The sequence below is a fragment of the Aspergillus foveolatus genome, assembly GCF_047715535.1.
Source record: "Aspergillus foveolatus strain CBS 279.81 unplaced genomic scaffold BDW70scaffold_121, whole genome shotgun sequence".
In the NCBI taxonomy this organism is placed as follows: domain Eukaryota; kingdom Fungi; phylum Ascomycota; class Eurotiomycetes; order Eurotiales; family Aspergillaceae; genus Aspergillus; species Aspergillus foveolatus.
The window spans coordinates 23,068-35,752 of NW_027396185.1; the positions used below are offsets into that span (position 1 = coordinate 23,068).

Consider the following 12,685-nt stretch of genomic DNA (forward strand, 5'->3'; position numbering starts at 1 on the left):
AACAACGCCTGGGAAATAAATCGGATTCCTGGAAATGAACTACCAATAACGCTCGGTCAGAGTGCTTAACAAAGTAGCAAGTGCAGAGCCATGTGAGATCTCATTAGAACCGCTTTCCTGCTGGAGACTGCCCCAGGAATATTCCTTAAATGCTGTATACTAAAGCTGCTGACCTAGGGCCCTATATCCACAAGTATATATCTTTGGCGGCGGTATACCTGTCCCCACCCACGTATCCCGCTTACCTACCCTTTGCAAAATCCCTAAAAGGTTTCCCCAGTTTCTTTGTTCACAGAGTGCGCTGTACGGATTTAGGCCACATTCGTCTCAGCCTGGGGTATCGTACATTCGATCGGATTTTATATACCTTGACAGTGCAAGCGTGCACTATACGGAGTTAGCCAATACTAAGCGCAGGGCTTTCTCCCTGTAGGTTCTGCAGTTGACCATACCCAAGGCTCCATGCTGGTTGCAATTATACTAGGCAATATTTTAACTTGTTTACCTGGTCTATCTCGCGCATGCGCTGCCAATATTTGCCAAGTAATGTGACTACCGTGCGGCACAGTACATGTTGCTTATATGTAAGAAACAACAAGACAGATAGCATGCCTGCATAGTTTTGTGACCTTGATAGGTTATTTAGACTACGAAGGTGCACCATGGCTTTTGTGGCTCTCCTCTACCTAAGCTATAACCATAATCTACTACAAAGTAATGTTATAAAAGGCTCATGGCTATCACCCCACCGCGCGGTTTCCGACGCAGAACCAGCGGATAGTGCTATCGGTGCTTATAGGCTATAATTATTCTAGCTTGTAAGCAGGTGCTCATTGCTTAATCAATAATACCATATTTAAGTGACAACATCTCCTAAAATTTGGATCTGTTTCTGCCAAATAGCTTCTCTGGGCACTAATATGAATGCGAGGCGACCACGCCAGCCCGCAGGCTACGGAAATGCCACTGACCAAAATGAACAAGCCTCCTCCGATCAACCTTATTCGACTTAGTATGAGGAATTCGATCCGCGAGCAGGAACAAGCTGGGAGCCATATGCAGGGGCAACGTAGAAAGGGCGGTTTCTTTCATAGCGTCTACTTTGGCACTTGTAGAAGGGCTGTTGGTCATGATATGGAAGCGTATAGCATGAGCACCATCCCCTTCGTTTACCTCCTCGAAAAGGCCCGACGGACAATCAGCCAAGTACACAAATGCAGTTAGCCGTGGGTCCTCATTCTCGTCCATATAATCCAGTATCCCAACCACAACATTATCGCCTGCTGAAAGAGATTTCCGCAATACATTCTCCACCTCCACAGGCTCATTACGGCATCCATTGAGCTTCAGCACCGTATCCTTGCGGCCTGTATGCTCAATTTTGCCGTCCGCATGATACCGGCCTAGATCCCCGGACCGGTAGACTTTCGATTGCGCTCGATCCGGGTGCATCTCAGCTATCCATTTAGGTGTATGCTCTAGAAACCCAACCTCTGGCCTCTGGCATGTCTTATCAAGATACCCGCGCGCTAGATGATGGCCCTCGACTAGAAACTCGCCAACAGCACCGACAGGTACAGGGTTTTCCGGTGATGCGGGGCTAGCGATCCAGATTGCACCTGGCCCCGGCGTGCCAACAAGGGCGTTTTCCCCGGGCTGGGGATTAACGTTGAATGCGCAAAATGTCGCTGCCTCGCCCATTCCATACTGATTGACTAGCGTGGCATGGCCGGTTCATTTCCGCAGAATCTCGTCTGACAGAGCTTCGCCGCCTGGGCAGACGAGGTCAAGGGTGGGGACGTCTCGCGGGTCAAGACGATTTGCGATGGTTGGAGTGAGAAAGGTTGTGTTGGCGTTTAGGGCGCGCACGTTCCGGATCAGGCTTGTGATTGTTTTCTCCGGTGTTGGGACGGAGCAGCACCCGCCGGCTGCTAAAGCAGCCATGTAGTCGTTGTTGCTGATGTCGAAGGCGTAGCCATCGAATTGAAACACGCGGCTGTGCCTACCCATTTTCATGGCCTTCACGTACTTCTGGATGGCTGTCGCATAGCTTCTATGCTCCTGGAAGATGCCCTTGGGGCCCCCGGTGCTTCCTGAAGTGAATAGGTGAAGGCAGGCGTTTGATGGTTTGGTCTTTGCGCAGGCGAAGCCAGAGGTGGATAGGATCCTCTGGGATAGCATACCATCAGTAATCAAAATCACGGTTGGCACAAGTGAAAAGAGTCTATCCCTATAGGTAGGAGATGATGTTTCTTATTCAAAAGCTAGTATCCATATTCTCTCAAGGACCGCGTTAACGCCCCCTCAACGGAGTGACTACATAAATAGCGTGCGCTGTATGACTTCGCAACCATCACTCTTGGCCGGGGACACATATCCCGGCGTTAAGCACCGGATGGATGATTTTATTGCGTGAGGATTCAGAGGTTCAAGGTCAATGTTAGAATCTGGTCAGATAATTATAGCTGGATATTCTCTGAAACAGAGTGCACATCAGTTACAGCCTGAGTAAACACGCAAGCGGTATTTTCCTCGCCTGGCATCGCCATTATATTTGGCTCTGGGAACAGGCCTTACGAGACGAATGTGGTTATTCTGGCTCATTGCCGTACGCGACATCGCTTGGCCTGCTATTTTATCCAGCTAACCCTAAAGCTACTGGAACTGGCCGCAATACGCAAACCTATCCACCAGCGCCTCTTCGACGGAAGCCCAACTTCCCTGTCAGGCGACGGAACCTACGACCCCAACGACGTTGGCTTCGACCTGAACGGCGAAACTCTCCCGCGCGGCACCGGCGGCGGCTGCGTCGCCTCGGGGCCCTTCAAAAACCTCACCCTGCGCATGGGCCCCTTCCCCTATGAACTCACCAGCCAACCCACCCTCCCAGATTGGGCCTTCGCTTACAACCCACGGTGCTTCACACGCAGCCTCAACAGCGCCGTGCTGACGTGCTTCAACAGCGACGCGGCCGTCTCCGCGCTCCTCGCCTCTCCAGATGTCACGGCATTCCAGCAGAAACTGGACGGCTTCCCCAATCCGGAGAAGGGCGTCGCGGGCCTGCATACTGGGGGCCACTTGTCGCTTGGTGAGCCGATGCAAGATGCGTTTGCCGGGCCGCAGGATCCCGCGTTTATGCTGCATCATGCGATGGTAGATCGGCTTTGGGCACTTTGGCAGGAGATGGATCGGGGGGCGAGACTGGTTCAGACAAATGGGACGAGTACGATTTTTAATGCGCCGCGGACGCCAGAGGTCACGCTCGACACGGTTGTTGAGTTTGGGGGTCTGGGGAAGAGTATGCGGCTGGGGGATCTGATGGATTCGTCCCGCTATTGTTATATCTACGAGTAGTGTTAACGTTGGTTGCCTCGAAGATACTATGTTGATTGGCCGCTGTACGGAATAGATATAATCATTGAATGTCTTGGTTTTCACATGCTGAGAGACATGGGCATGGGGTTTGGATACTATGTTGATAATCTCAGAAAGCTGATATACTGCATCACGCGACTGCACCAAAACCGCTGAACGAAACCCAATGTCTGCGCGATCCATATACCTTATAGACTCCAGTCCCCCACTAGCTAATTTCTCTGAGATGCCTGTGTAAAACACCGTGAAAAAGATGACCTGACCAGCCAAAGAGACAGAGGTATCTGGGGCGCTCCCAAGCACGTAATTGTATTTGCGCCACCATGCGTTATGTCTACGCCGAATAAAGTAGCCAAAGACAAAACCCATAATTGCCCAACTGCCATAGTTCATGTCTGTTGCTGGCGGGATATAGTTTACTCCTCCAAGAAACAGTGGCACGTTGACATACTTCCACATGGAGCCCGGGAATCTGCGTTTCATAAAGAACGCCATTACCGGGGGTGCACCGCTGATTACTAAAAGGTAGAACAGGCTTCTGTAGCCAAAGTCGGCGGAGAAGAAACGTCTAGGGCCCATCGCACCCCATATAATACTGGAGTTGAAATCGGTTCTCGCAAAGGGGCACGAGAACCTGTTTAGGGCGTCTGTGGTGCAGATCCCTTTGATATGACCTAGTGCCCAGTTCATGACAGTCACTTGGCCCACGGTACCAATGGCGATACCGACGTATTGGGCTGAGAATACTGAACAAACTCTAAGTCGGCCATACCTCATTGGGTTAGCGTGCCTAAAAGAAGAATAGCCGACTTAGAGTTAGCTACCTCCCGACTGCGGCCAGCGCACCGCAAGTGGTGATTGGATGTTGCGTCAGCCTGACAGTGGGACGGTGTGTCGGCAGGAGGGTGGCTAGACAGAATTAGGGCTAGCGCGGGTTATTCGCGGATGACTAGGTCGGCACTGGACCATACTGCTACCCCTGCCAAGTCTCTATACAAACTTCTATGCGCGGACAAAAAGAAGCGTGCGGCCCGCGAATATACAGGTGATGTTGCATTCTTGTCTTTGAGACTACAGCAGTCCTAAGTAATAAAGCTATACCACCTGTTATATTATAGGTAACTCCTCTAGTTATTAAAGAAAACAAGAGGGAAATTTTAAATCACTGACTTTTGTTATGGGTTTGAACTGAAGGACATAAGGGTTAGACATGCCACCTTGCTTCGTTTTTTTTTTTTCTTCTATTTTCCCTCCGGCAGCTCACCATGGTCTGTTGGTAAAGCGTATAATCTATTCCTATTAACCGGGGCTATCCAGCTCTTCAAGCATCGTTCAAAGAGCTGACCCATATCAATGCTATCGCGGATATCCGGAGCTCCTCTTAAAGCACGATGCAGATTGTCCCGGCCATACACGGCCATTCCCTCGTATACCTCCCACCGCGTGCGCTCGCCCAGGACTCTCTCCCTCAGCATCGGCACAAGCGGGTATAATGGGTCTTCGGGGCGCATGGACAAAGACTGTACCCACCTGGCATAAGGCACGCCTTGCATAGAGAAAGGGCTGATACGGTTAAGAAGGGCAAAACTCGCACATATATCAATCGCGCTCTTTGGGTCCGGGTGAACGAGGTTGAAAGCATGGCCGACATTTTTTCCCTGCTGCTTAGAAATGTGCAGCAAGGTCTTGGCGACGAAGTCTACAGGAACAAACTCCTTGCGCTGGCTCAGAAGAAGCGGGTAAGAGCCCAGCTCCATGCAGCTGGCGAATAAGCGGCTGATAAAATCGTCGGGGTTGCAGACGCCCGTTTGACTGTGGCCGAGGACGAACCCCGGGCGGTAGATGGTGATGGGGAGGCCGTTGTCAATGGCGTTCCAGGCGATGGTCTCGGCTACGAGCTGGCTTTGTGCATAGCCTGTGTCGTAGGAGAGGGCTGCGATGTGAGATACTGGGCGAGTATCTTCATGGAGGAAGTTCGTGTCTGTAACGAAGCCCGTTGGGCCATAGACTGCTATTGTCGAGGTGTAGTGGGTCGGTTTGGTGCGCTTGTGAGCCGCAAATTTGAGGATATTGACTGTTCCTAGGACATTGTCTTTACGATGTGCAGAGTAAGAAGCGAGGTAGTTTACCTTGGCCCCTAGGTGGAAAACGACACTGGCCCATTCAGCGTAGTAGTCGTACTGTTCGTCACTCAGTCCCAACTTATCCTCTCCAAAGCAGCCTGGGACCACGATGAGCTTGTCCATGTGTGGCGGGTGCAGTTGGTATTTCAGGAGAACCTGCTGAAGACGTAGCCTCCCATGGGCTTCGTCGTGACAGCGTACAAGGCAGGCAACTTTCTCCACAGTGGGTTCTCGAAGCAGTTCTGCGAAGAAGAATGCCCCAACAAAACCGGTGACTCCTGTAACAAAGACCCTGCGTTCGGATGCTGCCTGCCAGTCCAGCACTGAGAGCTCATTCAAAGGTCGTAGTTGCTGCCCTAGCTGTGAGTCATGTAACCATACCTCCTGTTCGTTTGCTTGTATTAGAAGGTCCGCTTTCTCTTCTTGCTGTAGAGTCGTCAACAGATGGGTGAGACTGCCCAGGGTCATCTTCTCGTAGAGCATTGAGGCGCGCAGGGAGATATCAAAAGTATGCTTGATTCTGGCGATTAGGGTTGCCACCATTATCGAATTCCCTCCCACTGCAATAAAGTCGTCTGTCGGCTGCAAATCTCTATCAGGCAGGCCCAGGACATCGAGCCATAGATATTTTAGCTCATCCTCTACACTGCCAGCTTGCCCATCAGCTGGATTTATCCTCCGCGCAAGAGAAGACTCGATTCTCCCCGTATATTGACGCTCCAGCTTGTCGCGGTCAACCTTGCCATTGCTCTTCAATGGCAACATCTCTGTGAGCTCTAGACGGGGCACGAGCAAGCAAGGTTCCTGCCTAATATAGGCATCGGTTACAGCTGCGGTAGTGACATCAGGCGATATCGGGACACAGAACGCAACCAAGAGGGCGCTCCTCCCGGCTTCTTGAGGCGTCACCTTGATAACTGACGCGGCACTAACAAGCCGGGTCTCTTGGAGGATTGATTCTATCGTCTCAAGCTCAATCCGTTGCCCGCCAATTTTTACTTGGTTGTCTCTCCGTCCAATATAATAGTGGACACCATGCTTGTCCCTGCGCATCAGATCACCCGTCCGGTACATGCGTGATGATGGTTTCGTCCTTTGCGAGCTATTGCGAGACAGCTGAGGAAGGTGAATGAAGCTCTTAGCCGTCTTTTCTCGTTCTCCAATGTAGCCGCCCGCTACGCCCGCGCCGGAAACAAGGAGTTCACCAACCTCGTTGACTCCCACTGGCGTCAGGTCCTCGCTCACCAGAAACACCTCCACATTTGTGAATGGTTTTCCCACAGGAATCCTGCCTTTTATTGCCTCTACTCGCGAGACACAGTGCCACAAACAGTACACGCTGCCCTCCGTAGGACCATATCCATTGATAATACGCCGGGGCGAACCACTGTTATAAATAGACCGAATGCTGTGGCAGTTGATTGCCTCACCACCAGTTATGAGTGTGTCCAGTGTTGAAAATGCCCAAGGACAAGCATAGGCAGTCACGTCAAGTAGAGATGTCGTAAGCTGGAGAACGTCAAGGCGTCTGTTCCTGATAAATCTGGACAACTCAAGAGGGTCGAGCAATGTTTCTTCGGGAATAACAACGATTGTCGCCCCATTCAGCAGGCTGCCCCAGATCTCGACCAGCGAGATGTCAAAAACTACACTAGCTGCGTGGCCGACACGTTGCCCTCGCTTAATCCAGTTGGCGTGGGGATTGCAACAGAGGTTGACCAGGCCCCCGGCAAGTAATTCAACAGCTTTCGGCTTGCCGGATGTGCCGGATGTATGAAAGATATGGGAACAGGTACTTGAACCCCTGGACGCTGACACGAAGGAACCGGGGCCAGGAAGCTGGCCTTTGTCATCGACTTTGTGATCAGCGACGAGGTGGGTGAAGTTCGCCAGTCGATGAGCATTTTCTCTGTCTGTGATAAAGCAGGTACTCTTGAGACTCGAAAGCATGCTTTTCAGGAAGTCATCAGAAAGCTTGGTGTCGAGCGGTATGCATGGCCTCCCTGAGTAAATAATGGCAAGCTGAGCTAAGATATGGTTGATTCCCCTCGGGATAAGCATCGCAATGCCACTGTTGTCCGACAGGGCAAGGGCACGGATTTGGGCTGCAAGATGTAGAGCTTCCAGATGTAGCTCAGCATATGATAACGCGTGTCCGACACTTTCAATGGCAATAGTTGCACCATTGGCGGAGACTTGCTCCTGGAAAAGTTCCGCAATGCCTAGCTCACATCTTCCCTTGTGTTTATCTCTTATCTGCACGTCTTCGTTGCTGGGTTGAATATTCGTAGGCATTGTAAAAAACGGTTACCAAGGATGCTTTCTGGACGAGCTTGAAGTCAAGGTAACTTAACTCCCATTGAAGAATTGAAGAACCAGGCCGCCTTGTGCACATGGTAGCATGTTTTAACCCTCGAGGTATGCTGCCTAGGGAAATTATGGGGCATGTGACTCTATCGGCTTCTGGACAAGGGTGATGGCTGAACTTCTGATTTCCATGGTAGTACCATGTGGGCAAGTTTACGTTGCTGAACTGAGACAGCTCGAGTTAATTATGCTGCTAGCCAATGCTAGGCTCGGTGGCTTGAACTCTACTTGCATTCCCATGTAACGTAATCATATATGGCCTCAGAGGGTCGTCACTGTGATTCAGCGGCTGCATCAATAGTATTCCACCGGTCAGGCTTTGCGTGTAGTGACTTCGTCAAGTGGAGTGGAAAGACCGAAGTCTAACAGCTTATGAGTCACTCAGGCCAGCAGCATAAATGACTTAATCACATATATATCAACGTGGAATAAAGGCCATCACCATACCCGGCTTTGTTCCTTAAACCACACATTTGGCAGCATGTCACCTGCAACCATTCAGAAGGTGATTGTTGTATACGGCGCTACTGGTAAGGATTGTCACTTATAAAAAGCGGCTCCGAATTACTGATTCGTTTTAAGGCACTCAGGGCTCCGCCGTAGCTCGGTCTTTGCTCCAGAGCCAGCAGAACTTCATCGTTCGAGCACTGACCCGTAATCCCGAGTCTGAGAAGGCACAGCAGTTGTCTCGTCGGGGCGCAGATGTAGTGAAAGCCGACGGGTTTATTGACGATGAGATGAAGGCGGCTTTGAGGGATGCATGGGGTTTCTGGCTGAATACTCATCATCATGACCCAGTCAGTTAGACTGCTGCTCCTGATCGTTGATCACAACAACTAACCAGATTTACGCGCATAAAAAGGCTGTTACCACTCCCGGCGGGCCCACCGATGAAGACCTTGGTCGCCGACTTGTCGCTCTAGCAGCGGACGCGGGTGTAAAAGTCTTCATCTATAGTACGTGCGAATCACCCGCCGAGCTTACAAACGGAAAGGCTCCTGTCCCAGGCATGGACGGTATGTATTAGCATATTTGCCTTATTATTTCTACTATTACCTGGAACTGTCGTTCTTAAGCGTCTCCCACTCGGAGCACTTCTCTTTAATTGTATGGCTGACAAAGATTGGAAATGAAAATTTATAGCCAAACGCCGCGTAGAACTGTTCGCGCGCGAGTTCAAAGAATTCGAAGCCGTCATTGGAGCCTGGCCTGCCTGGTACTTTGAAAACTTCATTGACTCCGAGTTCGCACAGGCTTTCGGTGGCTTCCCCATACACCCAGACGACGAAGGGTACCTTACCTTCACCAGCCCACGTGTGGGGGGCCAAGGAAAAGTGCAAACGATTTCGGTGGCGGATGATTTTGGTGAGATGGTGCATGCAATGTTTCTGAACCCGCAGATGTGGAAAGATCGTACTATCCCCTGCATGAGCAATTCCTTCTCTTATGAAGATATGGTGAAGACATTCACAGAAGGTCAGTGTTTCCATGCGACTTGCAGATAATAAATTGGGAGATTAGCTAACTTGGACCGACTGGTTGTAGTTACTGGCAAAAAGGCACGATATATTCCCATGGACTCCTATATGGACTTCCCGACGCATGGGAATACCGTTCTTGTTGAACTACGGGACGTGTATAGATACATGCAGAGTGCCAATGGCTGGTTCTTCCTCAAGCCAGATGATGTTGAGACTTGCCAGCGCCTTAAGGACGAAGCTCGGCTGGACAAAGGGTTGCCGTGTGAGCAGGTCATGAATATGAAGGAGTACTTTGTGAAACATTACGGATCAGGTTAAAATCGTTTGTCTTTGGCTATAGACATGCCACTCCAGATTAAATATGTACTTGAATGTGGCTTATGAGTTGTTGGTATGAGTCAAGAGGCCAAGTTACTTACGCTATGCTTTCTGTCTTATAACCAACATTATTGCAAGTACTTTCAACATCATCACTATTGTCACCTCCAATCCTGCCCGTGAGTTACAAATGGAGTCCCTTTGAGTGTTAAAATTAAACATTGCCGCAAACCTTCCGCCAACGCATCACGTAGCTGACCTTGACTAGCAATAATCAACGGATCATCATGAGAATCTGAAGCCATGGTTCATTCAATTAGCGAGCCTTAGATCGCATTGACTTGGATTAGTTCAGACACTGTTATCTGGTTGAAATGCAAGTTAGGGTTAAGGCGCTTCTTCGAAGATGTCATCACATCAAGATAAATACGCGGTAGCGTGACTTGCAGGCCGAAAAATACCTGAATTTTTAATGGGCTGTTCCTATGCTTAAGTGCTATAAGACGTGCCCCTTGCTGTTGTTACTTCGGTGACAGCTCAATATATTAAATTATCACTGTACGCCGTTTCAATAACGAGATACAGACTGTTGCAGGGGGGATATTGCTCCGGTTCCCGCGCCCCCATGATCCCCAGACCCCCATAGATCTGCCCAGGTATACCATAGAAAATGCAAGCGCCCCATTGAAACAGAGCCAGATCCGAAAATGGCAGCCCTGTGGGTAGTGAATGTCCAGGAGTGGAAATCTCCGGACCTTGTACTATTTGCACGGAATGTAGGCTTTCGAGGATAGGAAAGTGTTAAGCTATTAATTTCCGTCCAGTGACCAAACGATACTTAGGGCACCCATAGCTAAGTTATTCAGAAGTGAGCCGCAGCAGGTGTATCTTAGGTAGGCTATGAGATAGCAACTGGCCAGTTTCCACAAGGTTAAAAACAAATCTGTACCAAAGATTTGTATTGCTTTGTCACGAAACATCAGCAGTTGTCGTCATCCCAGTGGCGAATGGTTAGTTTGGACTTGCCAACATGACAGCTAGAGTTAAAAGTCTGACCATAGCCAGAGTTACCCCGGGTCATAGAAAGCTATCCGATTGATACCTCGCAAGGCATAGACGCTTTTCTTTCGATAATGGCAGATTCGTCATCACTAGCGGCACAGCTCACAGGGCACGCGACAGTTTTCAGCCGCGGCGACGAGAGCTTCGAGAGAATTTTGAAAGGATGGTCTGACCTGAGCTATCGACGGGCGGTCCTGGCCCCTTGCCCTGCGATGAGGCATTGTTTTGTACTAACACGCTCATTCTAGGCCATTGTTGTTCACCCAAAAGATGCCGAGGGCATAGCTACAACAGTGAAATATGCAAAGGCACATTCACTGGATTTAGCTGTCCGAGGCGGTGGTCACTCAACCCATGCGACTTCGTCGACTGAGGGAGGTATCCTAATAGACCTGGGCAAAGAGTTGACCAGGGTCACTGTTGACACTGATGCTCGCACTGTTACTGCACAAGGAGGGGCAACTTGGGCCGATGTCAGCAGGGAGCTCGGCAAACATCCGCTAGCTGTCAACGGAGGCACAGTTAGTATGGTTGGCGTTGGGGGGCTCAGCTTGCGGGGAGGGTACGGATACTTTGCACCACAGCATGGGGTAGTTCTCGATACCATTGTTGCAGCGAAAGTGGTCACCGGACACGGAGAAATACTGAACGCGTCCCGAACGGAAAACACGGATTTGTTCTGGGCTATTCGAGGCGCCGGGCAAAACGTTGGAGTGGCATACGAGCTTACATTCCAGGCATTCCCTCAGCCCAACTTGATCTGGTACGGGATGAGGAGCTACCCAGCCGGAGAGGCAAAGAGGGTGGCCGAAGCCCTAAATGGAGCGCTTTTCCATCCGCAAGGGAAAGCTGCCGCGCAGTACCTTCTGCATCTGTCACCCGAAGACGAGAAGACACCAGTCGTCAGCACGGTCTTGTTCTTCGACGGAAGTGAAGAACAAGCCAGGGCTCATTTTGCAGGACTGCTCAGACTAAAGTGCATCAAGGATGAGATGCGGATGACACCTTTCTCGGAGACGAATACTGCTCTTGATCCGTTCGTGCCCCCTGGGGGTCGGAAAAGGGAGCTAGGGTTCCAACTGACTCTGCCACCTCGTCCAGCGTTTGTTGCAGAGCTTTTGCACCACATCACTCCCAAGCTTGCAAGTGAGCCCGACCTGGCCCATAGTTCCGTCGAGATCGACTTCTTTGACCCTACTCAAATCTGCCGCGTTCCTGTGGCAGAAATGGCCTTCCCTACACGCTACAGGCTTTTGCACGGGACCGCCATGCTGCAGTGGACGGATGCCAGCAGGGATAAAGACTTCCTCGAATGGGGGGACTCTATCCGGAAACTGGCTGAACGTGAACTACTAAGCCATGGTCAGAAGCAGCAGCTGACAGTGTCAAATTTTACTGGTTTCACCCAAGGCTAGTCGCTACTTGCCCATTGAAATAAGCTATTCCTGACTCCATAATATAGAGATTAAGTTGACACCCTCAGAGATGTTTGGTGAAAATGCGGACCGGCTGCTGCAAATCAAGGCGAAGTATGACCCAGCTAATCTTTTCAACAAGCAAAACCCTGTCGTTTAAGTGGGTAGAAGCCGTGCCATGCAAAAGTGTAATATTGCTCTTTAGTGTTTATATTCTTTTTTTTGGACGAGGCAAGAGCTTGCCAGCCATCACAAGATCACTGTTCCAAGGTAGATACCAGGAAGTCAAGGAGGGTAAAGTCCCCGCATGTTCAAACCAGAGACATAAATATACCGTAAGCGTATGCGGTGATTTTTGATGAGCATTTGTACGCGTCCTAGCCAAACGATGCTACCCTGACCCTTTAATAGTCCAACGTATATTTCGGCGTGTCACTTACCAGTGTCATTTATCAGTTACTGGGGTTTAGTTCTACCCAAGCGCTACCCCTTCTGTATAGAGTCAGATCGTACCGGTTGAACGCGTCCAAGTCCTAAGCGGGCA

General features: G+C 50.3%; 5 protein-coding genes across 5 annotated transcripts; 3 read left to right on the plus strand and 2 right to left on the minus strand.

Annotated features, from left to right (window-relative positions):
• Positions 1-915: 915 nt before the first annotated feature.
• BDW70DRAFT_164616 (uncharacterized protein) lies at positions 916-1,701 on the minus strand (the record flags this gene model as incomplete). The annotated part of the gene is made up of 1 exon (XM_073741513.1): positions 916-1,701. The coding sequence occupies one exon, from the start codon at positions 1,699-1,701 to the stop codon at positions 916-918; it is 786 nt and encodes a 261-aa protein (XP_073591121.1).
• A 367-nt stretch (positions 1,702-2,068) lies between these two features.
• BDW70DRAFT_154304 (tyrosinase family protein) lies at positions 2,069-3,354 on the plus strand (the record flags this gene model as incomplete). Its single annotated transcript, XM_073739818.1, has 4 exons — positions 2,069-2,106; positions 2,287-2,412; positions 2,486-2,608; positions 2,712-3,354. The coding sequence occupies 4 exons, from the start codon at positions 2,069-2,071 to the stop codon at positions 3,352-3,354; spliced, it is 930 nt and encodes a 309-aa protein (XP_073591122.1).
• Positions 3,355-4,616: 1,262 nt separating this feature from the next.
• BDW70DRAFT_166314 (non-ribosomal peptide synthetase) lies at positions 4,617-7,793 on the minus strand (the record flags this gene model as incomplete). Its single annotated transcript, XM_073741954.1, has 1 exon — positions 4,617-7,793. The coding sequence occupies one exon, from the start codon at positions 7,791-7,793 to the stop codon at positions 4,617-4,619; it is 3,177 nt and encodes a 1,058-aa protein (XP_073591123.1).
• Positions 7,794-8,346: 553 nt separating this feature from the next.
• BDW70DRAFT_166315 (NmrA-like family protein) lies at positions 8,347-9,664 on the plus strand (the record flags this gene model as incomplete). Its single annotated transcript, XM_073741955.1, has 5 exons — positions 8,347-8,395; positions 8,448-8,662; positions 8,728-8,881; positions 9,009-9,341; positions 9,411-9,664. The coding sequence occupies 5 exons, from the start codon at positions 8,347-8,349 to the stop codon at positions 9,662-9,664; spliced, it is 1,005 nt and encodes a 334-aa protein (XP_073591124.1).
• Positions 9,665-10,797: 1,133 nt separating this feature from the next.
• BDW70DRAFT_154307 (FAD-binding oxidoreductase) lies at positions 10,798-12,301 on the plus strand (the record flags this gene model as incomplete). Its single annotated transcript, XM_073739819.1, has 3 exons — positions 10,798-10,917; positions 10,975-12,124; positions 12,189-12,301. 3 exons carry the CDS (start codon positions 10,798-10,800, stop codon positions 12,299-12,301), a joined length of 1,383 nt encoding a protein of 460 aa, XP_073591125.1.
• Positions 12,302-12,685: the final 384 nt, after the last annotated feature.